The following is a 26,795-nucleotide window of genomic DNA, read 5'->3' on the forward strand; positions in this document are numbered from 1 at the left end:
TTCCCTTTTATCATTATTCCATTTCCCTTACAGCCTATTCAAGAGATACAGGACAAATAAGAAATTAAAGGGTTTTATTTACTATGGGAATGATTAAAACAACAGGCATTGAACAGCTGAGGAAAGGGTTAAGAGTTAAAAGCAGCCCCCTGATCCTCAGTAACATCCCGTAATTCACAGCATGAGAAAGATGGTCTAAGCCGAGTTATTTCCCATATAATGGGAGACTGGGGTAAACTGCCAAGAAATGCCAGGCCAGTGAAGTCACTATTGTGCGTAAAAGAACACTTCCAATTGGACCCCGCAAAGCCGGTGATACATCCTCTTAACACCAACAGCTGAAATAATGACACAAGCAAAGTGCTTTCTCATCCAATGGCAGTCAGGCAGCTGCAACACAATTAAAGGGGGAAAAAATAAAACTAGACTAGCAATCAAAGTGTTGCAGTAAAAAAAGCACAAAGCAAAAATGCGAGGAAACTCATCTCGTGAAGAAGGACCATATTTTTACATATACAATGCAAGTGTTATATGTGCTTTTACAAACCACACCTATCCCCTGTGCGTTATTTGCCAGATTCTATATATTGTACCTAGCATTCCGTGCTGAAACATAAGGGTATTCCATAACAATGCATGTAACAATTAGCTTAACAAACCAATTAGTGTTTAACAGCACTTAAGAAGCAATAATGAGCACTAACTGGCAATTAGAATTTATGCACATAACCTCATAACCCCCGGATTCTATAATAGAACACATACAGGCTCATTTTCGAAATAGGACGCCCATCTTTCGACACAAATCAAAAGATGGGTATCCTTCTCATAGGGTCGCCCAAATCGGTATAATCGAAAGCCGATTTTGGGCGTCCCCAACTGCTTTCCGTCGCGGGGACGACCAAAGTTCACGGGGGCGTGTCGGAGACGTAGCAAAGGCGGGACTGGGGCGTGCCTAACACATGGACGTCCTCGACCCATAATGGAAACAAAAGGGCATCCCTGACGAACACTTGGATGACTTTACCTGGTCCTATTTTTCTTACGAACAAACCACAAAAAAGTGCCCGAAATGACCAGGTGACCACCGGAGAGAATCGGGGATGACCTCCTCTTACTCCCCCCTTACTCCCCCCTCTTACTAACCCCCTCCCACCCTCAAAAAAACATCTTTAAAAATATTTTGTGCCACCCTCAAATGTCATACACAGGTCCATCACAGCAGTATGCAAGTCCCTGGAGCAGTTTTAGTGGGTGCAGTGCACTTCAGGAAGGCGGACCCAGGCCCATCCCGCCCACCTGTTACACTTGTGGTGGTAAATGTGAGCCCTGCAAAACCCACCAGAAACTCACTGTGCACACATCTAGGTGCCCCCCTTCACCCGTAAAGACTATGGTAGTAGTGTACAGTTGTGGGTAGTGGGTTTTTTTTTGGGGGGGGAGGGGTTTGGGGGGCTCAGCACACAAGGTAAGGGAGCTATGTACCTGGGAGCAATTTCTGAAGTCCACTGTAGTGCCCCCTAGGGTGCCTGATTGGTGACCTGGCATGTCAGGGGGACCAGTGCACTACGAATGCCGGCTCCTCCCACGACCAAAGGGCTTGCATTTGGTAGTTTCTGAGATGGGCGTCCTTGGTTTCCATTATTGCCAAAAAACAGAAACGACCAAGTCTAGGGACGACCATCTCTAAGGACGACCTACATTTCAAGATTTGGGCATCCCCGACCGTATTATTGAAACGAAAGATGGACGTCCATCTTGATTCGATAATACAGGTTTCCCCACCCCTCCACTGGGACGTTTTGCTAGGACTTCCTCAGCAAAACTTGGGCGTCCCTTTCGATTATGCCCCTCATAGAGATCAGCGCCAAAATCAGCATGGATTCTATAACAATACAAACAACTTAACAAGCTTAGGGGCCCTTTTACAAAGGCATGCTGAAAAATGGACTGCGGTAGTGTAGATGCGTGTTTTGGGCGCGCGCAGAATCATTTTTCATCACACCTGTAAGAAAATGCCTTTTTAAAATTTTTGGGTCTGAGACCTTACCCCCAGCCACTGACCTAGTGGCAAGGTGTCACGCGGTAAGCGGGCAGTAATGTTGTATGCACGTAAAATGCCGATTTACCAATTTCAAGCATACCTTGTGCCCTATTAATCACAATATGTATTGTCCATATATGTAACAAAACGTACCAAATGTATTTGTTACAGCATAAAATACAAACACACGCGACCAGCTTTTCTCATACGAGTACGCAGCTATGGAATTCACTTCCAACTCACCTGAGAACGATCAACGAATTAACCAACTTCCGCAAATCCCTGAAGACTTGCCTCTTTAACATAGCCTACCACAAAAACCCTTAACTAACTATAACACAACACCTGTCCAACACTACTCAGAATGTTATTTTTCTACAACTGCTTGAACAAATCCTCCTGTCTTCATTAACTTCTTCATAACACCAATTGGATTATTTAACCTGGTATGGCGATGCCATAACAGGTCTTTGTAAGCCACATTGAGCCTGCAAATAGGTGGGAAAATGTGGGATACACGTGCAATAAATAATAATAAGTACAATATATCCTATCTTTCATGTGGTCATTGCTACCTAATCTTTTAGTATTTCCATAACATGTTCCTCATAAACTTTATAAAACACACACATTAATTTGTATGTGCTTCTCTAATCACCATCTGTGTGAAAAACAATAAAGCAACATTTATCTCAAGGCGATCGAGTGAGTTTACCCCACCCTGCAGCCACTGCAGTACAATTTGGCACCCACCCCTTGGTCAACGCCCTTTATATAGGGGAATCAAGGGACACGTATCTTCGTTACACTTAATTGGTCAATCCTAATCCTTGTTATTCCCTCTCATAGTTCACCTTTTCACACTTGTGAATCACATCATTATGACCTTCATTCAGTGCAATATAGGTTCTGCTTTAATCCTAAAGCAAACTATCTGGAACCTTAGAGCTTGTCCTACCTGTCTCCAAATATCAGCCTTGAAAGAAGAGATCAACAAACTCAAGAAGGAATTAACTACAATTAAAGAAGTGTCCAGGATTACTCATTTCCCAGGTAATTTACCACCACCACCACTGCCTCAGAGAATGAAACATCAGAGGAATAGATGGGTCACAGTAGGCTCTGGTAGACTAAGACAGTGGCGTAGCCAGACTGCCAATTTTGGATGGGCCTGAACCCAAAGTGGGTGGGCACAAGATTTTCTCTCTACCCCCCTCCCCCAGCAAAATGTAGTCACGCTAATCAGATGCATTTGTCACACAGGGTAAAGTGCTGCTTTTCAGTGCATCAGATTTCAGAAAATTTATTTAATAGCCTAACACCCTTTTCAATGAGCTTTCAGAGGCCAAAACCTCCTGCCTCAGGTCAGTATAATGCTGTTACGGTATCCTCGCCTGACCTAAGGAAGGAAGTATTGGTCTCTGAAACTTCATTAACACAGGTACCATATTACTTTATCCTAAATTAAAAATAAAATTATTTTCTTTACCTTTCTTGTATGGCCATTTACTTTTTCTCATTGTGTTGCTCCCAGTCTATAGATTCTGCTTTCTTTCGTTTTCGCTTAACTCTTCTGCCAGGGTTTCCTGGCCATTTGTCATTTTTCTCTCCTTTTTCTTTGCTTTCTTCAATATTTTTCTGCCTCTCTCTCTCGGTTCTGATTGAATTCATTCTTACTATCCATTCTTTAATTTCCTTCATCTACTTATGGCTTTTCATCTTTTTCTCACCCTTGTTCTCCCCATGCCCCTTCCTCTTATTCTCCAGTCTTTCACTACTCTCCTTTTCCATCCAGCAGCTCTCTTCTTTCTCTCCCCATCCTTCCAGTAGTCTCCCCTCTTTCTTTCTGCATCCTTCCGTCCAGTGTCACCTCTTTCTTCCTACCCTTCCATCCAGCGTCTTCCCTCTTTCTCTCCCCATCCTTCCATCCAGAGTCTCTCTCCTGATCCTTCCATCTAATGTCTCTCTCTCCCTCTTTCTAACCAGTGTCTCTGTATCACTCTACCCTTTTCTGTTCAGTGTCCCTTCTCTCTTCACATCCTTCCAGTCTCTCCCCTTTCTCTCTGCATCCTTCCAGTCTCTCCCCTTTCTCTCCCCATCCTTCCATCCAGAGTCTCTCTCCCCATCCATCCGTTTTCCCTCTCTCTCTCCCCATCCTTCCATCCGTTTTCCCTCATTCTCTCCCCATCCTTCCATCTGTTTTCCCTCTTTCTCTCCCCATCCTTCCATCTGTTTCCCTCTCTCTCTCCCCATCCTTCCATCTGTTTTCTCTCTTTCTCTGCCATCCTTCCATCCGTTTTCCCTCTTTCTCTGCCATCCTTCCATCCGTTTTCCCCTCTTTCTCCCCATCCTTCCATCCGTTTTCCCTCTTTCTCTGCCATCCTTCCATCTGTTTTCCCTCATTCTCTCCCCATCCTTCCATCTGTTTTCTCTTTCTCCCCATCCTTCCATCTGTTTTCTCTTTTCTCCCCATCCTTCCATCTGTTTTCTCTCTTTTCTCCCCATCCTTCCATCCGTTTTCCCTCATTCTCTGCCATCCTTCCATCCGTTTTCCCTCATTCTCTCCCCATCCTTCCATCTGTTTTCCCTCTCTCTCCCCATCCTTCCATCTGTTTTCCCTCTTTCTCTCCCCATCCTTCCATCTGTTTTCCCTCTTTCTCTCCCCATCCTTCCATCTGTTTTCCCTCTTTCTCTCCCCATCCTTCCATCTGTTTTCTCTCTCTCTCCCCATCCTTCCATCTGTTTTCTCTCTCTCTCCCCATCCTTCCATCTGTTTTCCCTCATTCTCTGCCATCCTTCCATCTGTTTTCCCTCTCTCCCCATCCTTCCATCTGTTTTCTCTCTTTCTCTGCCATCCTTCCATCTGTTTTCCCTCATTCTCTGCCATCCTTCCATCTGTTTTCCCTCATTCTCTGCCATCCTTCCATCTGTTTTCCCTCATTCTCTGCCATCCTTCCATCTGTTTTCCCTCTTTCTCTCCCCATCCTTCCATCTGTTTTCCCTCTCTCCCCATCCTTCCATCTGTTTTCTCTCTTTCTCTGCCATCCTTCCATCTGTTTCCCTCATTCTCTGCCATCCTTCCATCTGTTTTCCCTCATTCTCTGCCATCCTTCCATCTGTTTTCCCTCTTTCTCTCCCCATCCTTCCATCTGTTTTCTCTCTCTCTCCGCATCCTTCCATCTGTTTTCTCTCTCTCTCCCCCATCCTTCCATCTGTTTTCCATCTTTCTCCATCCTTAATCTGTTTTCCTCTTTATATCCCACATTCCATATGTTTTCTCTCTTATCCCCATCCTTCCATCTGTTTCTCTCTCTTCCCCATCCTCCATCTGTTTCTCTCTATCTCCCAATCCTTCAATCTGTTTTCCTTTCTTGCCATCCATTGTTTTACCTATTCCCCATACTTCCATCTGTTTTATCTTTCTCTGCCATCCTTCATCTTGTTTTCCCTCATTTCTGCCATCCTTCATCGTTTTCCCTAATTCTCTGCCATCCTTCCATCTGTTTTCCCTCATTCTCTGCCATCCTTCCATCTGTTTCCTCTTTCTCTCCCCATCCTTCCATCGTTTTCTCTCCTCTCACATACTTCATCTGTTTCTCTCTCTCTCCTTCCATCTGTTTTCCTCATTCTCTGCCAATCCATCTGTTTTCCTCATCTCTCCCATCCTTCCATCTGTTTTCCCTCATTCGCTCCCCATCCTTCCATCTGTTTTCCCTCATTCTCTCCCCATCCTTCCATCTGTTTTCCCTCATTCTCTCCCCATCCTTCCATCTGTTTTCCCTCTTTCTCTCCCCATCCTTCCATCTGTTTTCCCTCTTTCTCTCCCCATCCTTCCATCTCTTTTCTCTCTCACTCCCCATCCTTCCATCTCTTTTCTCTCTTTCTCTGCCATCCTTCCATCTGTTTTCCCTCATTCTCTGCCATCCTTCCATCTGTTTTCCCTCATTCTCTGCCATCCTTCCATCTGTTTCCCTCTTTCTCTCCCCATCCTTCCATCTGTTTTCTCTCTCTCTCCCCATCCTTCCATCTGTTCTCTCTCTCTCTCCCCATCCTTCCATCTGTTTTCTCTCTTTCTCTGCCATCCTTCCATCTGTTTTCCCTCATTCTCTGCCATCCTTCCATCTGTTTTCTCTCTTTCTCTGCCATCCTTCCATCTGTTTTCCCTCATTCTCTGCCATCCTTCCATCTGTTTTCCCTCTCTCTCTCCCCATCCTTCCATCTGTTTTCTCTCTTTCTCTGCCATCCTTCCACCTGTTTTCCCTCATTCTCTCCCCATCCTTCCATCTGTTTTCCCTCTTTCTCTCCCCATCCTTCCATCTGTTTTCTCTCTTTCTCTCCCCATCCTTCCATCTGTTTTCCCTCTTTCTCTCCCCATCCTTCCATCTGTTTTCCCTCTTTCTCTCCCCATCCTTCCATCTGTTTTCTCTCTTTCTCTGCCATCCTTCCATCTGTTTTCTCTCTTTTCTCCCCATCCTTCCATCTGTTTTCTCTCTTTTCTCCCCATCCTTCCATCTGTTTTCCCTCATTCTCTGCCATCCTTCCATCTGTTTTCCCTCATTCTCTCCCCATCCTTCCATCTGTTTTCCCTCATTCTCTCCCCATCCTTCCATCTGTTTTCCCTCATTCTCTCCCCATCCTTCCATCTGTTTTCCCTCATTCTCTCCCCATCCTTCCATCTGTTTTCCCTCTTTCTCTCCCCATCCTTCCATCTGTTTTCCCTCTTCTCTCCCCATCCTTCCATCTCTTTTCTCTCTCACTCCCCATCCTTCCATCTCTTTTCTCTCTCTCCCCATCCTTCCATCTGTTTTCCCTCTCTCCCCATCCTTCCATCTGTTTTCCCTCTTTCTCTCCCCATCCTTCCATCTGTTTTCCCTCTCTCCCATCCTTCCATCTGTTTTCTCTCTTTCTCTGCCATCCTTCCATCTGTTTTCCCTCATTCTCTGCCATCCTTTCCATCTGTTTTTCCACTCATTCTCTGCCATCCTTCCATCTGTTTTCTCTCTTTCTCTGCCATCCTTCCATCTGTTTTCCCTCATTCTCTGCCATCCTTCCATCTGTTTTCCCTCTCTCTCTCCCCATCCTTCCATCTGTTTTCTCTCTTTCTCTGCCATCCTTCCACCTGTTTTCCCTCATTCTCTCCCCATCCTTCCATCTGTTTTCTCTTTCTCTCCCCATCCTTCCATCTGTTTTCCCTCTTTCTCTCCCATCCTTCCATCTGTTTTCCCTCTCTCTCCCATCCTTCCATCTGTTTTCTCTCTCTCTCTCCCATCCTTCCATCTGTTTTCACTCATTCTCTGCCATCTTCCATCTGTTTTCCCTCTTTCTCTCCCCATCCTTCCATCTGTTTTTCCCTCTTCTCTCCCCATCCTTCCATCTGTTTTCTCTCTCTCTCCACATCCTTCCATCTGTTTTCTCTCTCTCTCCCCATCTTCCATCTGTTTTCCCTCATTCTCTGCCATCCTTCCATCTGTTTTCCCTCTCTCCCCATCCTTCCATCTGTTTTCTCTCTTTCTCTGCCATCCTTCCACCTGTTTTCCCTCATTCTCTCCCCATCCTTCCATCTGTTTTCCCTCTCTCCCCATCCTTCCATCTGTTTTCCCTCTTTCTCTCCCCATCCTTCCATCTGTTTTTCTCTTTTCTCCCCATCCTTCCATCTGTTTTCTCTCTTTTCTCCCCCTCCTTCCATCTGTTTTCTTCTTTTCTCCCCATCTTCCATCCGTTTTCCCTCCTTCTCTGCCATCCTTCCATTCGTTTTCCCTCATTCTCTCCCCATCCTTCCATCTGTTTTCCTCTTTCTCTACCCATCCTTCCATCGTTTCCCTCATTCTCTGCCATCCTTCCATCCGTTTCCCCATATCTCCCCATCTTCCATCTGTTTTCCCTTTCTCTCCCCATCCTTCATCTGTTTTCCTCATTCTCTGCCATCCTTCCATCTGTTTCCCTCATTCTCTGCCATCCTTCCATCCGTTTTCCCATTCTCTCCCCATCCTTCCATCTGTTTTCCCTATTCTATGCCATCCTTCCATCTGTTTTCTCTCTTCTCTGCCATCCTTCCATCTGTTTTCCTCATTCTGCCATCCTTATCTGTTTTCCCTCTCTCTCCCCATCCTTCATCTGTTTCTCTCTTTCTGCCATCCTTCCATCCGTTTTCCCTCATTCTATCCCCACTTCCATCTGTTTTCCCATCTTTCTCTCCCATCCTTCCATCGTTTTCCATCATTCTCTGCATCCTTCCATGTTTCCCTCATTCTCTCCCATCCTTCCATCTGTTTTCCCTCTTTCTACCATCCTTACATGTTTTCCCTCATTCTCTGCCATCCTTCCATCGTTTTCCCTCATTCTCTGCCATCCTTCCATCCGTTTTCCCTCATTTCTCCCATCCTTCATCTGTTTTCCTCATTCTCTGCCATCCTTCCATCTGTTTTTCTCTTTCTATGCCATCCTTCCATCTGTTTTCCCTCATTCTCTGCATCCGTCCATCGTTTCCCTCTCTCTCCACATCCTTCCATCTCTTTCTATCTCCCCATCCATGTTTTCCCTCTCTCCCATTCCATCGTTTTCCCTCTCTATCCCACATTCCATCGTTTTCCATCTATCCCATCCTTCCATCTGTTTTCTCTCTTTTCTGCCATCCTCCATCTGTTTTCTCATTCTCTGCCATCCTTCCATTGTTTTCCTCATTATCTGCCATCCTTCCATCGTTTTCTCTTTCTCTGCCATCTTCCATCTGTTTTCATTCTCTGCATCTTCCATCTGTTTTCCCTCTCTCTCTCCCATCCTTCCATCTGTTTTCTCTCTTCTATGCCATCCTTCCACCTGTTTTCCCTCTTTCTCTCCCCATCCTTCCATCTGTTTTACCTCTTTCTCTCCCCATCCTTCCATCTGTTTTCCCTCTTTCTCTCCCCATCCTTCCATCTGTTTTCTCTCTCTCTCCCCATCCTTCCATCTGTTTTCTCTCTCTCTCCCCATCCTTCCATCTGTTTTCCCTCATTCTCTGCCATCCTTCCATCTGTTTTCCCTCTTTCTCTCCCCAATCCTTCCATCTGTTTTCCCTCTTTCTCTCCCCATCCTTCCATCTGTTTTCTCTCTCTCTCCCCATCCTTCCATCTGTTTTCCCTCATTCTCTGCCATCCTTCCATCTGTTTTCCCTCTCTCCCCATCCTTCCATCTGTTTTCTCTCTTTCTCTGCCATCCTTCCACCTGTTTTCCCTCATTCTCTCCCATCCTTCCATCTGTTTTCCCTCTCTCCCCATCCTTCCATCTGTTTTCCCTCTTTCTCTCCCCATCCTTCCATCTGTTTTCTCTCTTTTCTCCCCATCCTTCCATCTGTTTTCTATCTTTTCTCCCCATCCTTCCATCGTTTTTCCCTCATTCTCTGCCATCCTTCCATCCGTTTTCCCTCATTCTCTCCCATCCTTCCATCTGTTTTCCCTCTCTCTCCCCATCCTTCATCGTTTTCCCTCATTCTCTGCCATCCTTCCATCCGTTTTCCCTCATTCTATCCCCATCATTCCATCTGTTTTCCCTCTTTCTCTCCCCATCCTTACCATCTGTTTTCCATCATTCTCTGCCATCCTTCCATCTGTTTCCCTCATTCCTCTGCCATCCTTCCATCCGTTTTCCCTCATTCTCTCCCCATCCTTCCATCTGTTTTTCCTCATTCTCTCCCCATCCTTCCATCTGTTTTCCCTCATTCTCTCCCCATCCTTCCATCTGTTTTCCCTCACTTCTTCCCATCCTTCCATCTGTTTTCCCTCTTTCTCTCCCCATCCTTCCATCGTTTTCTATCTTTTCTCCCCATCCTTCCATGTTTTTCCCTCATTCTCTGCAATCCCTCCATCCGTTTTCCCTCATTCTCTCCCCATCCTTCCATCTGTTTCTCTCTCTCTCCCCATCCTTCCATCTGTTTTCTCTCTTTCTCTGCCATCCTTCCATCCGTTTTCCCTCTTTCTCTGCCATCCTTCCATCTGTTTTCCCTCATTCTCTCCCCATCCTTCCATCTGTTTTCTCTCTTTCTCTCCCCATCCTTCCATCTGTTTTCTCTCTTTCTCTGCCATCCTTCCATCCGTTTTCCCTCTTTCTCCCCATCCTTCCATCCGTTTTCCCTCTTTCTCTGCCATCCTTCCATCTGTTTTCCCTCATTCTCTCCCCATCCTTCCATCTGTTTTCTCTTTTCTCCCCATCCTTCCATCTGTTTTCTCTTTTCTCCCCATCCTTCCATCTGTTTTCTCTCTTTTCTCCCCATCCTTCCATCCGTTTTCCCTCATTCTCTGCCATCCTTCCATCCGTTTTCCCTCATTCTCTCCCCATCCTTCCATCTGTTTTCCCTCTCTCTCCACATCCTTCCATCTGTTTTCCCTCTTTCTCTCCCCATCCTTCCATCTGTTTTCCCTCTTTCTCTCCCCATCCTTCCATCTGTTTTCCCTCTTTCTCTCCCATCCTTCCATCTGTTTTCTCTCTCTCTCCCATCCTTCCATCTGTTTTCTCTCTCTCTCCCCATCCTTCCATCTGTTTTCCCTCATTCTCTGCCATCCTTCCATCTGTTTTCCCTCTCTCCCATCCTTCCATCTGTTTTCTCTCTTTCTCTGCCCCCTTCCATCTGTTTTCCCTCATTCTCTGCCATCCTTCCATCTGTTTTCCCTCATTCTCTGCCATCCTTCCATCTGTTTTCCCTCATTCTCTGCCATCCTTCCATCTGTTTTCCCTCTTTCTCTCCCCATCCTTCCATCTGTTTTCTCTCTCTCTCCCCATCCTTCCATCTGTTTTCTCTCTCTCTCCCCATCCTTCCATCTGTTTTCCCTCATTCTCTGCCATCCTTCCATCTGTTTTCCCTCTCTCCCCATCCTTCCATCTGTTTTCTCTCTTTCTCTGCCATCCTTCCATCTGTTTTCCCTCATTCTCTGCCATCCCTTCCATCTGTTTTCCCTCATTCTCTGCCATCCTTCCATCTGTTTTCCCTCTTTCTCTCCCCATCCTTCCATCTGTTTTCTCTCTCTCTCCCCATCCTTCCATCTGTTTTCTCTCTCTCTCCCCATCCTTCCATCTGTTTTCCCTCATTCTCTGCCATCCTTCCATCTGTTTTCCCTCTCTCCCCATCCTTCCATCTGTTTTCTCTCTTTCTCTGCCATCCTTCCATCTGTTTTCCCTCATTCTCTGCCATCCTTCCATCTGTTTTCTCTCTTTCTCTGCCATCCTTCCATCTGTTTTCCCTCATTCTCTGCCATCCTTCCATCTGTTTTCCCTCTCTCTCTCCCCATCCTTCCATCTGTTTTCTCTCTTTCTCTGCCATCCTTCCACCTGTTTTCCCTCATTCTCTCCCCATCCTTCCATCTGTTTTCCCTCTTTCTCTCCCATCCTTCCATATGTTTTTCTCTCTTTCTATCCCCATCCTTCCATCTGTTTTCCCTCTTTCTCTCCCCATCCTTCCATCTGTTTTCCCTCTTTCTCTCCCCATCCTTCCATCTGTTTTCTCTCTTTCTCTGCCATCCTTCCATCTGTTTTCTCTCTTTTCTCCCCATCCTTCCATCTGTTTTCTCTCTTTTCTCCCCATCCTTCCATCTGTTTTCCCTCATTCTCTGCCATCCTTCCATCTGTTTCCCTCATTCTACCCATCCTTCCATCTGTTTTCCCTCATTCTCTCCCCATCCTTCCATCTGTTTTCCCTCATTCTCTCCCCATCCTTCATCTGTTTTCCCTCTTCTCTCCCCATCCTTCCATCTGTTTTCCCTCATTCTCTCCCCATCCTTCCATCTGTTTTCCCTCTTTCTCTCCCCATCCTTCCATCTGTTTTCCCTCTTTCTCTCCCCATCCTTCCATCTCTTTTCTCTCTCACTCCCCATCCTTCCATCTCTTTTCTCTCTCTCCCCATCCTTCCATCTGTTTTCCCTCTCTCCCCATCCTTCCATCTGTTTTCCCTCTTTCCCCATCCTTCCATCTGTTTTCCCTCTCTCCCCATCCTTCCATCTGTTTTCTCTCTTTCTCTGCCATCCTTCCATCTGTTTTCCCTCATTCTCTGCCATCCTCCATCTGTTTTCCCTCATTCTCTGCCCTCCTTCCATCTGTTTTCCCTCTTTCTCTGCCATCCTTCCATCTGTTTTCCCTCATTCTCTGCCATCCTTCCATCTGTTTTCCCTCTCTCTCTCCCCATCCTTCCATCTGTTTTCTCTCTTTCTCTGCCATCCTTCCACCTGTTTTCCCTCATTCTCTCCCCATCCTTCCATCTGTTTTCCCTCTTTCTCTCCACATCTTCCATCTGTTTTCCATCTTTCTCTCCCCATCCTTCCATCTGTTTTCTCTCTCTCTCCCCATCCTTCCATCTGTTTTCTCTCTCTCTCCCCATCCTTCCATCTGTTTTCCCTCATTCTCTGCCATCCTTCCATCTGTTTTCCCTCTTTCTCTCCCCATCCTTCCATCTGTTTTCCCTCTTTCTCTCCCCATCCTTCCATCTGTTTTCTCTCTCTCTCCCATCCTTCCATCTGTTTTCCCTCATTCTCTGCCATCCTTCCATCTGTTTTCCCCTCTCTCCCCATCCTTCCATCTGTTTTCTCTCTTTCTCTGCCATCCTTCCACCTGTTTTCCCTCATTCTCTCCCCATCCTTCCATCTGTTTTCCCTCTCTCCCCATCCTTCCATCTGTTTTCCCTCTTTCTCTCCCCATCCTTCCATCTGTTTTCTCTTTTCTCCCCATCCTTCCATCTGTTTTCTCTCTTTTCTCCCCATCCTTCCATCTGTTTTCTATCTTTTCTCCCCATCCTTCCATCCGTTTTCCCTCATTCTCTGCCATCCTTCCATTCGTTTTCCCTCATTCTCTCCCCATCCTTCCATCTGTTTTCCCTCTTTCTCTCCCCATCCTTCCATCCGTTTTCCCTCATTCTCTGCCATCCTTCCATCCGTTTTCCCTCATTCTCTCCCCATCCTTCCATCTGTTTTCCCTCTTTCTCTCCCCATCCTTCCATCTGTTTTCCCTCATTCTCTGCCATCCTTCCATCTGTTTTCCCTCATTCTCTGCCATCCTTCCATCCGTTTTCCCTCATTCTCTCCCCATCCTTCCATCTGTTTTCCCTCATTCTCTGCCATCCTTCCATCTGTTTTCTCTCTTTCTCTGCCATCCTTCCATCTGTTTTCCCTCATTCTCTGCCATCCTTCCATCTGTTTTCCCTCTCTCTCTCCCCATCCTTCCATCTGTTTTCTCTCTTTCTCTGCCATCCTTCCATCCGTTTTCCCTCATTCTCTCCCCATCCTTCCATCTGTTTTCCCTCTTTCTCTCCCCATCCTTCCATCCGTTTTCCCTCATTCTCTGCCATCCTTCCATCCGTTTTCCCTCATTCTCTCCCCATCCTTCCATCTGTTTTCCCTCTTTCTCTCCCCATCCTTCCATCTGTTTTCCCTCATTCTCTGCCATCCTTCCATCTGTTTTCCCTCATTCTCTGCCATCCTTCCATCCGTTTTCCCTCATTCTCTCCCCATCCTTCCATCTGTTTTCCCTCATTCTCTGCCATCCTTCCATCTGTTTTCTCTCTTTCTCTGCCATCCTTCCATCTGTTTTCCCTCATTCTCTGCCATCCTTCCATCTGTTTTCCCTCTCTCTCTCCCCATCCTTCCATCTCTTTTCTCTCTCTCCCATCCTTCCATCTGTTTTCCCTCTCTCCCCATCCTTCCATCTGTTTTCCCTCTTTCTCTCCCCATCCTTCCATCTGTTTTCCCTCTCTCCCCATCCTTCCATCTGTTTTCTCTCTTTCTCTGCCATCCTTCCATCTGTTTTCCCTCATTCTCTGCCATCCTTCCATCTGTTTTCCCTCATTCTCTGCCATCCTTCCATCTGTTTTCTCTCTTTCTCTGCCATCCTTCCATCTGTTTTCCCTCATTCTCTGCCATCCTTCCATCTGTTTTCCCTCTCTCTCTCCCCATCCTTCCATCTGTTTTCTCTCTTTCTCTGCCATCCTTCCACCTGTTTTCCCTCTTTCTCTCCCCATCCTTCCATCTGTTTTCTCTCTCTCTCCCCATCCTTCCATCTGTTTTCTCTCTCTCTCCCCATCCTTCCATCTGTTTTCCCTCTTTCTCTCCCCATCCTTCCATCTGTTTTCCCTCTTTCTCTCCCCATCCTTCCATCTGTTTTCTCTCTCTCTCCCCATCCTTCCATCTGTTTTCTCTCTCTCTCCCCATCCTTCCATCTGTTTTCCCTCATTCTCTGCCATCCTTCCATCTGTTTTCCCTCTCTCCCCATCCTTCCATCTGTTTTTCTCTCTTTCTCTGCCATCCTTCCCACCTGTTTTCCCTCATTCTCTCCCCATCCTTCCATCTGTTTTCCCTCTCTCCCCATCCTTCCATCTGTTTTCCCTCTTTCTCTCCCCATCCTTCCATCTGTTTTCTCTCTTTTCTCCCCATCCTTCCATCTGTTTTCTATCTTTCTCCCCATCCTTCCATCCGTTTTCCCTCATTCTCTGCCATCCTTCCATCCGTTTTCCCTCATTCTCTCCCCATCCTTCCATCTGTTTTCCCTCTTTCTCTCCCCATCCTTCCATCCGTTTTCCCTCATTCTCTGCCATCCTTCCATCCGTTTTCCCTCATTCTCTCCCCATCCTTCCATCTGTTTTCCCTCTTTCTCTCCCCATCCTTCCATCTGTTTTCCCTCATTCTCTGCCATCCTTCCATCTGTTTTCCCTCATTCTCTGCCATCCTTCCATCCGTTTTCCCTCATTCTCTCCCCATCCTTCCATCTGTTTTCCCTCATTCTCTCCCCATCCTTCCATCTGTTTTCCCTCATTCTCTCCCATCCTTCCATCTGTTTTCCCTCATTCTCTCCCCATCCTTCCATCTGTTTTCCCTCTTTCTCTCCCCATCCTTCCATCTGTTTTCTATCTTTTCTCCCCATCCTTCCATGTTTTCCCTCATTCTCTGCCATCCTTCCATCCGTTTTCCCTCATTCTCTCCCCATCCTTCCATCTGTTTTCTCTCTTTCTCTCCCCATCCTTCCATCTGTTTTCTCTCTTTCTCTGCCATCCTTCCATCCGTTTTCCCTCTTTCTCTGCCATCCTTCCATCTGTTTTCCCTCATTCTCTCCCCATCCTTCCATCTGTTTTCTCTCTTTCTCTCCCCATCCTTCCATCTGTTTTCTCTCTTTCTCTGCCATCCTTCCATCCGTTTGCCCTCTTTCTCTGCCATCCTTCCATCTGTTTTCCCTCATTCTCTCCCCATCCTTCCATCTGTTTCTCTTTTCTCCCCATCCTTCCATCTGTTTTCTCTCTTTTCTCCCCATCCTTCCATCTGTTTTCTCTCTTTTCTCCCCATCCTTCCATCCGTTTTCCCTCATTCTCTGCCATCCTTCCATCCGTTTTCCCTCATTCTCTCCCCATCCTTCCATCTGTTTTCCCTCTCTCTCCCATCCTTCCATCTGTTTTCCCTCTTTCTCTCCCCATCCTTCCATCTGTTTTCCCTCTTTCTCTCCCCATCCTTCCATCTGTTTTCCCTCTTTCTCTCCCCATCCTTCCATCTGTTTTCTCTCTCTCTCCCATCCTTCCATCTGTTTTCTCTCTCTCTCCCCATCCTTCCATCTGTTTTCCCTCATTCTCTGCCATCCTTCCATCTGTTTTCCCTCTCTCCCCATCCTTCCATCTGTTTTCTCTCTTTCTCTGCCATCCTTCCATCTCTTTTCCCTCATTCTCTGCCATCCTTCCATCTGTTTTCCCTCCTTTCTCTGCCATCCTTCCATCTGTTTTCTCTCTTTCTCTCCCATCCTTCCATCTGTTTTCTCTCTCTCTCCCCATCCTTCCATCTGTTTTCTCTCTCTCTCCCCATCCTTCCATCTGTTTTCCCTCATTCTCTGCCATCCTTCCATCTGTTTTCTCTCTCTCTCCCCATCCTTCCATCTGTTTTCTCTCTTTCTCTGCCATCCTTCCATCTGTTTTCCCTCATTCTCTGCCATCCTTCCATCTGTTTTCCCTCATTCTCTGCCATCCTTCCATCTGTTTTCTCTCTTTCTCTGCCATCCTTCCATCTGTTTTCCCTCTCTCCCCATCCTTCCATCTGTTTTCTCTCTTTCTCTGCCATCCTTCCATCTGTTTTCTCTCTTTCTCTGCCATCCTTCCATCTGTTTTCCCTCATTCTCTGCCATCCTTCCATCTGTTTCTCTCTTTCTCTGCCATCCTTCCATCTGTTTTCCCTCATTCTCTGCCATCCTTCCATCTGTTTTCCCTCTCTCTCTCCCCATCCTTCCATCTGTTTTCCCTCTCTCTCTCCCCATCCTTCCATCTGTTTTCTCTCTTTCTCTGCCATCCTTCCACCTGTTTTCCCTCATTCTCTCCCCATCCTTCCATCTGTTTTCCCTCTTTCTCTCCCCATCCTTCCATCTGTTTTCCCTCTTTCTCTCCCCATCCTTCCATCTGTTTTCTCTCTTTCTCTGCCATCCTTCCATCTGTTTTCTCTCTTTTCTCCCCATCCTTCCATCTGTTTCTCTCTTTTCTCCCCATCCTTCCATCTGTTTTCCCTCATTCTCTCCCATCCTTCCATCTGTTTTCCCTCATTCTCTCCCCATCCTTCCATCTGTTTTCCCTCTTTCTCTCCCCATCTTTCCATCTGTTTTCCCTCTTTCTCTCCCCATCCTTCCATCTGTTTTCTCTCTCTCTCCCCCTCCTCCATCTGTTTTCTCTCTCTCTCCCCATCCTTCCATCTGTTTTCCCTCATTCTCTGCCATCCTTCCATCTGTTTTCCCCTCTCCCCATCCTTCCATCTGTTTTTCTCTCTTTCTCTGCCATCCTTCCACCTGTTTTCCCTCATTCTCTCCCCATCCTTCCATCTGTTTTCCCTCTCTCCCCATCCTTCCATCTGTTTTACCTCTTTCTCTCCCCATCCTTCCATCTGTTTTTCTCTTTTCTCCCCATCCTTCCATCTGTTTTCTCTCTTTTCTCCCCATCCTTCCATCTGTTTTCTATCTTTTCTCCCCATCCTTCCATCCGTTTTCCCTCATTCTCTGCCATCCTTCCATCCGTTTTCCCTCATTCTCTCCCCATCCTTCCATCTGTTTTCCCTCTTTCTCTCCCCATCCTTCCATCTGTTTTCCCTCTTTCTCTGCCATCCTTCCATCTGTTTTCTATCTTTTCTCCCCATCCTTCCATGTTTTCCCTCATTCTCTGCCATCCTTCCATCTGTTTTCCCTCATTCTCTGCCATCCTTCCATCCGTTTTCCCTCATTCTCTCCCCATCCTTCCATCTGTTTTCCCTCATTCTCTCCCCATCCTTCCATCTGTTTTCCCTCATTCTCTCCCCATCCTTCCATCTGTTTTCCCTCATTCTCTCCCCATCCTTCCATCTGTTTTCCCTCTTTCTCTCCCCATCCTTCCATCTGTTTTCCCTCTTTCTCTCCCCATCCTTCCATCTGTTTTCCCTCTTTCTCTCCCCATCCTTCCATCTGTTTTCTCTCTCTCTCCCCATCCTTCCATCTGTTTTCCCTCATTCTCTGCCATCCTTCCATCTGTTTTCCCTCTCTCCCCATCCTTCCATCTGTTTTCTCTCTTTCTCTGCCATCCTTCCATCTGTTTTCCCTCATTCTCTGCCATCCTTCCATCTGTTTTCCCTCATTCTCTGCCATCCTTCCATCTGTTTTCCCTCATTCTCTGCCATCCTTCCATCTGTTTTCCCTCTTTCTCTCCCCATCCTTCCATCTGTTTTCTCTCTCCCCATCCTTCCATCTGTTTTCTCTCTCTCTCCCCATCCTTCCATCTGTTTTCCCTCATTCTCTGCCATCCTTCCATCTGTTTTCCCTCTCTCCCCATCCTTCCATCTGTTTTCTCTCTTTCTCTGCCATCCTTCCATCTGTTTTCCCTCATTCTCTGCCATCCTTCCATCTGTTTTCCCTCATTCTCTGCCATCCTTCCATCTGTTTTCCCTCTTTCTCTCCCCATCCTTCCATCTGTTTTCTCTCTCTCTCCCCATCCTTCCATCTGTTTTCTCTCTCTCTCCCCATCCTTCCATCTGTTTTCCCTCATTCTCTGCCATCCTTCCATCTGTTTTCCCTCTCTCCCCATCCTTCCATCTGTTTTCTCTCTTTCTCTGCCATCCTTCCATCTGTTTTCCCTCATTCTCTGCCATCCTTCCATCTGTTTTCCCTCTCTCTCTCCCCATCCTTCCATCTGTTTTCTCTCTTTCTCTGCCATCCTTCCACCTGTTTTCCCTCATTCTCTCCCCATCCTTCCATCTGTTTTCCCTCTTTCTCTCCCCATCCTTCCATCTGTTTTCCCTCTTTCTCTCCCCATCCTTCCATCTGTTTTCTCTCTCTCTCCCCATCCTTCCATCTGTTTTCCCTCTTTCTCTCCCCATCCTTCCATCTGTTTTCCCTTTCTCTCCCCATCCTTCCATCTGTTTTCTATCTTTTCTCCCCATCCTTCCATGTTTTCCCTCATTCTCTGCCATCCTTCCATCTGTTTTCTCTCTTTTCTCCCCATCCTTCCATCTGTTTTCCCTCATTCTCTGCCATCCTTCCATCTGTTTTCCCTCTCTCTCTCCCCATCCTTCCATCTGTTTTCTCTCTTTCTCTGCCATCCTTCCACCTGTTTTCCCTCATTCTCTCCCCATCCTTCCATCTGTTTTCCCTCTTTCTCTCCCATCCTTCCATCTGTTTTCCCTCTTCTCTCCCCATCCTTCCATCTGTTTTCTCTCTTTCTCTGCCATCCTTCCATCTGTTTTCTCTCTTTTCTCCCCATCCTTCCATCTGTTTTCTCTCTTTTCTCCCCATCCTTCCATCTGTTTTCCCTCATTCTCTGCCATCCTTCCATCTGTTTTCCCTCATTCTCTCCCCATCCTTCCATCTGTTTTCCCTCATTCTCTCCCCATCCTTCCATCTGTTTTCCCTCTTTCTCTCCCCATCCTTCCATCTGTTTTCCCTCTTTCTCTCCCCATCCTTCCATCTGTTTTCTCTCTCTCTCCCCATCCTTCCATCTGTTTTCTCTCTCTCTCCCCATCCTTCCATCTGTTTTCCCTCATTCTCTGCCATCCTTCCATCTGTTTTCCCTCTCTCCCCATCCTTCCATCTGTTTTCTCTCTTTCTCTGCCATCCTTCCACCTGTTTTCCCTCATTCTCTCCCCATCCTTCCATCTGTTTTCCCTCTCTCCCCATCCTTCCATCTGTTTTCCCTCTTTCTCTCCCCATCCTTCCATCTGTTTTCTCTTTTCTCCCCATCCTTCCATCTGTTTTCTCTCTTTTCTCCCCATCCTTCCATCTGTTTTCTATCTTTTCTCCCCATCCTTCCATCCGTTTTCCCTCATTCTCTGCCATCCTTCCATCCGTTTTCCCTCATTCTCTCCCCATCCTTCCATCTGTTTTCCCTCTTTCTCTCCCCATCCTTCCATCTGTTTTCCCTCTTTCTCTGCCATCCTTCCATCTGTTTTCTATCTTTTCTCCCCATCCTTCCATGTTTTCCCTCATTCTCTGCCATCCTTCCATCTGTTTTCCCTCATTCTCTGCCATCCTTCCATCCATTTTCCCTCATTCTCTCCCCATCCTTCCATCTGTTTTCCCTCATTCTCTCCCCATCCTTCCATCTGTTTTCCCTCATTCTCTCCCCATCCTTCCATCTGTTTTCCCTCATTCTCTCCCCATCCTTCCATCTGTTTTCCCTCTTTCTCTCCCCATCCTTCCATCTGTTTTCTATCTTTTCTCCCCATCCTTCCATGTTTTCCCTCATTCTCTGCCATCCTTCCATCCGTTTTCCCTCATTCTCTCCCCATCCTTCCATCTGTTTTCTCTCTTTCTCTGCCATCCTTCCATCCGTTTTCCCTCTTTCTCTGCCATCCTTCCATCTGTTTTCCCTCATTCTCTCCCCATCCTTCCATCTGTTTTCTCTTTTCTCCCCATCCTTCCATCTGTTTTCTCTTTTCTCCCCATCCTTCCATCTGTTTTCTCTCTTTTCTCCCCATCCTTCCATCTGTTTTCTCTCTTTTCTCCCCATCCTTCCATCTGTTTTCCCTCATTCTCTGCCATCCTTCCATCTGTTTTCCCTCATTCTCTGCCATCCTTCCATCTGTTTTCCCTCATTCTCTCCCCATCCTTCCATCTGTTTTCCCTCATTCTCTCCCCATCCTTCCATCTGTTTTCCCTCTTTCTCTCCCCATCCTTCCATCTGTTTTCCCTCTTTCTCTCCCCATCCTTCCATCTGTTTTCTATCTTTTCTCCCCATCCTTCCATCTGTTTTCCCTCATTCTCTGCCATCCTTCCATCTGTTTTCCCTCATTCTCTGCCATCCTTCCATCTGTTTTCCCTCTTTTCTCCCCATCCTTCCATGTTTTCCCTCTTTTTTCTCGACGAGGCCCGCCCTGCATGCCAGCGCCAGCCCCCATTGCCGGCCACTGCTGCTTTTCCTGTTGAGCAGCAGGGCCTGTGCTACAAAAAGAAGAAGCGCTAACGGCGCTAAGGACGAAAATGTTTAAAAAAAAAAAAAAGCGACCAAAATGATAAAGCGGAAGGAACTCCTCTGGTATGAGGAAAGGCTAAAGCGGTTTGGGCTCTTCAGCTTGGAAAAAGAGACGGATGAGGGGAGATACGATTGAGGTCTCCAAAATCCTGAATAGTGTAAAATGAGAAGTGAATTGATTTTTTAACTCGTTCCAAAAATACAAAGGCCTAGGGGACACTCAAGGAAGTTACATGGAAATACTTTTAAAACAAATAGGAGGAAATATTTTTTCACTCAACAAATAGATAAGCACTAGAGCTCTTTGAGGGAGGATGTGGTAAAAGAGTTTAGCGTATCTGTTTAAAAAAAGCTTTGGACAAGTTCCTGGAGGAAAGTCTATGGTCATGGGCGAAGCCACTGTTTGCCCCGTGATTGGTAGCATGGAATAGTGCTACTATTCAGTGGCGTAGGAGGGGGGGTGGTGGTGGGGCGGTCCACCCCGGGTGCACGCACTGGGGGGGGGGGGGGGTGTCGGCTCACTGGTTCCCTGCTCTTTCTGCCCCGGAACAGGTTACTTCCTGTTCCGGGGCAGACAAAGCAGGGAAGCAGCAGAGCCGACGCAGCTCCCAGTGACGTGCACTGGGGGCGGATCAGCCCTCCCGCCTGCCCCCCGCTGAAAGGTAGGATGTGTTTTTGGGGGGGGGTGCGCTCCGGAGAGGGGGCGCTGTGCCCTGCACCCGGGGGGGGGGGGGGTGCGCAGCGGCGACCCGCCCCGGGTGTCAGGCACCCTCGCTACGGCACTGCTACTATTTGGGATTCTGGAATCTTGTTACTCTTTGGGATTCTGGAATGCTGCCACTATTTGGGTTTCTGTCAGGTACATGTGACCTCAATTGGCCACTGTTGGAAGCAGGATACTGGGCTAGATGGACCACTGTTCATACCCAGTATGGCTTTTCTTATTTTCTTATGTAAATTGTGCACACAAATCGGGAATGCGACTAAATTTGCGTGCTCAGTTTCTGGCAACCTTTACAGAATCAGGGGTACATGTACAGTGGGGGAAATAAGTATTTGATCCCTTGCTGATTTTGTAAGTTTGCCCACTGACAAAGACATGAGCAGCCCATAATTGAAGGGTAGGTTATTGGTAACAGTGAGACAAATTAAATCCGGAAAATCACATTTTGGAAAGTATATGAATTTATTTGCATTCTGCAGAGGGAAATAAGTATTTGATCCCTCTGGCAAACAAGACCTAATACTTGGTGGCAAAACCCTTGTTGGCAAGCACAGCGGTCAGACGTCTTCTGTAGTTGATGATGAGGTTTGCACACATGTCAGGAGGAATTTTGGTCCACTCCTCTTTGCAGATCATCTCTAAATCATTAAGAGTTCTGGGCTGTCGCTTGGCAACTCGCAGCTTCAGCTCCCTCCATAAGTTTTCAATGGGATTAAGGTCTGGTGACTGGCTAGGCCACTCCATGACCCTAATGTGCTTCTTCCTGAGCCACTCCTTTGTTGCCTTGGCTGTATGTTTTGGGTCATTGTCGTGCTGGAAGACCCAGCCACGACCCATTTTTAAGGCCCTGGCGGAGGGAAGGAGGTTGTCACTCAGAATTGTACGGTACATGGCCCCATCCATTCTCCCATTGATGCGGTGAAGTAGTCCTGTGCCCTTAGAAGAGAAACACCCCCAAAACATAACATTTCCACCTCCATGCTTGACAGTGGGGACGGTGTTCTTTGGGTCATAGGCAGCATTTCTCTTCCTCCAAACACGGCGAGTTGAGTTCATGCCAAAGAGCTCAATTTTTGTCTCATCTGACCACAGCACCTTCTCCCAATCACTCTCGGCATCATCCAGGTGTTCACTGGCAAACTTCAGATGGGCCGTCACATGTGCCTTCCGGAGCAGGGGGACCTTGCGGGCACTGCAGGATTGCAATCCGTTATGTCGTAATGTGTTACCAATGGTTTTCGTGGTGACAGTGGTCCCAGCTGCCTTGAGATCATTGACAAGTTCCCCCCTTGTAGTTGTAGGCTGATTTCTAACCTTCCTCATGATCAAGGATACCCCACGAGGTGAGATTTTGCGTGGAGCCCCAGATCTTTGTCGATTGACAGTCATTTTGTACTTCTTCCATTTTCTTACTATGGCACCAACAGTTGTCTCCTTCTCGCCCAGCGTCTTACTGATGGTTTTGTAGCCCATTCCAGCCTTGTGCAGGTGTATGATCTTGTCCCTGACATCCTTAGACAGCTCCTTGCTCTTGGCCATTTTGTAGAGGTTAGAGTCTGACTGATTCACTGAGTCTGTGGACAGGTGTCTTTCATACAGGTGACCATTGCCGACAGCTGTCTGTCATGCAGGTAACGAGTTGATTTGGAGCATCTACCTGGTCTGTAGGGGCCAGATCACTTACTGGTTGGTGGGGGATCAAATACTTATTTCCCTCTGCAGAATGCAAATAAATTCATATACTTTCCACAATGTGATTTTCCGGATTTAATTTGTGATGTGCTATCTCTCACTGTTACCAATAACCTACCCTTCAATTATGGGCTGCTCATGTCTTTGTCAGTGGGCAAACTTACAAAATCAGCAAGGGATCAAATACTTATTTCCCCCACTGTATGTGCAAGTTTATTTTTACAAAGACACACACTTTGTGCACGTTATCCACCCCTCCCCTTTCTATAAACAGCGACCAAAGTTCCATGTGCAAATCAACGCATGTAGTGGATTTGCATGCAGAGCTTAACTGGTTAACAAGCCAGTGACAATTGGGTGTTATGCAATTATTGGTACTAATTGGCACTAATTAGGATTTACACGCATAGTTTGCCAAGTGTATTCTATGAAGTGATGGGCGTAAATCCGACTATGAGGCTCTCTAAAGGGGGCATGGCCACGGGTGTTCAAAAAATTTACACGCACTGTTACAGAATATGCCCAATCCGTGCCTAAATAAAAAGTATGAATTTAATCAGGTTTTAGTTGGTAGGCTGCGGGAGGGGGGTGCAGGAGCAGGTGTGGAGGATTAGCAGTCCCACTGGACCACCAGGGTCTTGTTAGTGTGCGAGATGGGGGGGGGGGGCAGCAGTCCCACTGGACCACCAGGTCTTTTTGGTTTTGGGGGTGGGGGCAGGTTTAGGTTTGACAGTCCAGGAGAAAATCCTGGACCCGTCAAACTTCTTTTGCTGTTTGACAGGTCTGGGCTTTTTTTTTTTGTTGTTGACAGCCCAGACCTGTCAGACAACTTTTGCAGGAAGATTGTGCCTTGGGCTCACACCCAGGCACAATCCTCCCACAGAAACACCCCTTTGATCAGAGCTAATATAATAGCACACCTAAATTTGAATGCTATTAGCCCTGATCATAGGGGCATTAATAACCTGTGCTAATTTTACAGCGTAGTTTGTAACAGCCTGGGGCTTCTCCAGGGACGTACCTGAACATAACTCACCTTGAGCTACTACTGAAAAGGTGTGAGCAAAATCTAAATAAAAATAAACAATTGTACTGCTAGTATTCCTTTTAGTATCATAGCCTTCTTTGATGGATATTAAAAAAAAAAAGTTGCAAAAAAAATGAATCACCATTCTCTTCCATGGAATAACAGTATTAAAGTAAGGTAAGGCAGCACCTAGAATGAAGAAAACCATTTCAAAGGTCATATCCATTTAAGCAGATAGGTTCTCTCCTATCTCATCAAACACAGGGATGATCACCAAGGAGCCTGTTACATTTATTGCTCTGCCTAACTCCAAAAGGAGAAAGTAATGAGAACATCCAGATTGAAGAAAAGCACCAGTTGCAATGACACACCTTCATGTCATGAATCTAACCCAAGTAGCTAAAGATACCTTTATTAGGCTAATGTCAGTTTTCATTTGCAGGCTCTCAGCAGTTGTAATGACGACTCTGCCGAACACTTTCATCTCTGCATTTCGCAACATCATTATTAAAGCTGCAGTGATGTGGCAGAGCAGAGATCACAGGGCGGATGACACCCAGCGTGTGGCCTCACACTTCCCACCCCTGCCCTGCCATGGATCTTTCCCACTTTCCCTTTCAAGCTGCAACTGTGAAACAACAACAGTGTTTACCCTCATTTGGGTTCCACCCCAGGGTAGAGGGAACAGCTGCTTACTCGGGGTGCCAGGACCTGTGTATGTGGATCTGTCCACCCGCCACCACTGGCACAATTAAATGGATGGGGGGAGGGGAGGAAATCCCACTATTGAAAGGTACGGTGGGTGCTACATCTTCTACCCATCAGCAAAGTCTCCGTTTGTTCAACATAATCAAGTCAAGCGAAAGCTTCAGCGGATGGTACATGCCAAGGGTAGAAGACGATCGGGAGACTCTTGGGCTCTCACCGACCTCCCTGAACCTGCACCACACATCATCCGCCAGAGCCTGGTGATCAAAAACGAAAATTCAGGGCTTAGAATGTTGATACATATTATATAACCATCAAATTGCCCCCCAAAAAACCCAACCCTCTTCCCAACTAAATTTTAATAGGTGTTAAAGAGGACACACATCAGGCTGGAAGGATCTCTGGGTATCATTTCCCAATAAGCATCATCCCTGCGCCTGATTCTTGCATGGTGTGAACATGCTGGTGTGGTGTAAATTAGCAGTGAAACTCCTCCGCCACAAGTGAGGCATGTGTTATATTTTGCAGTACGAAGAGTTATTTCTCCCTAGCAAACACGTCGTTCACACCTGTAGCACTTAACAAGTCAGTCACTAATCACCATTGCTGGGCATTATCCCAGGGATTAAAGCCTTGCAGCACTAGGCTGACCTATAATGATTTTTGCTAGAGTGTAACAACCTAAATCGACTTGTGCATATGCCAAAGTGGTCGATCTCCTCCTCCCCCCCCCCCCTACCCTCACGTGCAGCCGATCATGGCTCAAGAGTCACCCCCCCCCCTCCCCGACTCACCTGCATCATTGTGGCAAGGTGGCAAGGGTTGAGAAGGTAGATGACGGTCTTGGTGGCGAACTTGAAGCCCACTTCCACCCCGAAGGTGAGGCAGACGGCCGCCAACAGCAGGCTCTTGCCCAGACTCTCGGGGTGGCCATCCTGCCGCCGCCGCTCCCCGGCTGCCTGCTCCGACCTGCCACCGGCGGCGATCTTGCGCAGGGCCACGGCGATCTCCAGCAGACCCAAGGCGAAAAGCATAAGGCTCTCCAGCAGGCGCTGCCGCGGCGACAGGAAAGCGGCGCACTCCGGCCCCCCGTTGCCAGCGAAGCTGGGGTCCACGCCGCCGTACAGCCAGTCCAGCAGGCTGTGCAGGTTGTAACGGGAGGACATGCCGCCAGCAGTGCCCCCTGAACTGGGGAACAGATAGGAGCAAGACGGAACGAAAGCCAAAATGTTGCTATCCTGGCGAAACATGAAATGCACGTCCCCTCCTGCCTTGGCTTCCTTCAAGAAAAATGATGCATCCAGAGAGCCCAAGCGCTAAAAGGAATAATAAAGAAAGTAAAACGAACAGCACCGAAAGGAGGAAGCGGAACACAATGGCGACAATGCCGGGGCCACACGATCACTGAGTACCCGCTACAGCCGTTCTCCCCAGCGCCAAGTGCCTGCGCCACGGATGCACCTCCTACACACACACAGATCCTAAGCTGGGGGTCGACCTTGTGTTCGCGCGTACCCAGACCGAGCCGCGGGCGTGGCTACGGGGACCTGAGCCCGCCCCTAAGTGAGAGCGTTCTAATCTATACCCGCCCCTGATAGGAGGCTACGGGAAACTGAGCCCGCCCCTAAGGGGAGAGCGTTCTAATCTAAACCCGCCCCTGATAGGAGACTACGGGAAACTGAGCCCGCCCCTAAGGGAGAGCGTTCTAATCTAAACCCGCCCCTGGTAGGAGGCTACGAGAAACTGAGCCCGCCCCTAAGGGAGAGCGTTCTAATCTAAATCCGCCCCTGGTAGGAGGCTACGGGAAACTGAGCCCGCCCCTAAGTGAGAGCGTTCTAATCTAAACCCGCCCCTGATAGGAGGCTACGGGAACCCGAGTCCGCCCCTAAGTGGGAGCGTTCTAATCTAAACCCGCCCCTGGTAGGAGGCTACGGGAACCCGAGTCCGCCCCTAAGTGGGAGCGTTCTAATCTAAACCCGCCCCTGGTAGGAGGCTACGGGAAACTGAGCCCGCCCCTAAGGCAGAGCGTTCTAATCTAAATCCGCCCCTGAACGAGGCCACGGCAGCCTGAGCCCACCTAAGGGCGCGACTTCAGGAGCCTGAGCCCACCTATGGGCGAGCCTTCAGGAGCTGAGCCCGTCTCCAATTGGGTTATAAACATTCGAATCCGCCCTAAGGCGTGGATGAGTGAGCTTGAACC

General features: G+C 47.4%; 1 protein-coding gene across 1 annotated transcript in view; it reads right to left on the reverse strand.

Annotated features, from left to right (window-relative positions):
• TMEM164 (transmembrane protein 164) overlaps window positions 1-26,100 on the reverse strand; it is a 137,121-nt gene extending 111,021 nt beyond the window's left edge. Inside the window, exon 1 of the mRNA XM_030210043.1 lies at window positions 25,390-26,100. Coding sequence (XP_030065903.1) covers window positions 25,390-25,845 — 456 coding nt within the window. The 5' untranslated portion in view covers window positions 25,846-26,100. The remainder of the gene's footprint in view (window positions 1-25,389) is intronic.
• Window positions 26,101-26,795: the final 695 nt, after the last annotated feature.

The sequence above is a fragment of the Microcaecilia unicolor genome, chromosome 7 (assembly GCF_901765095.1).
Source record: "Microcaecilia unicolor chromosome 7, aMicUni1.1, whole genome shotgun sequence".
NCBI lineage: Eukaryota > Metazoa > Chordata > Amphibia > Gymnophiona > Siphonopidae > Microcaecilia > Microcaecilia unicolor.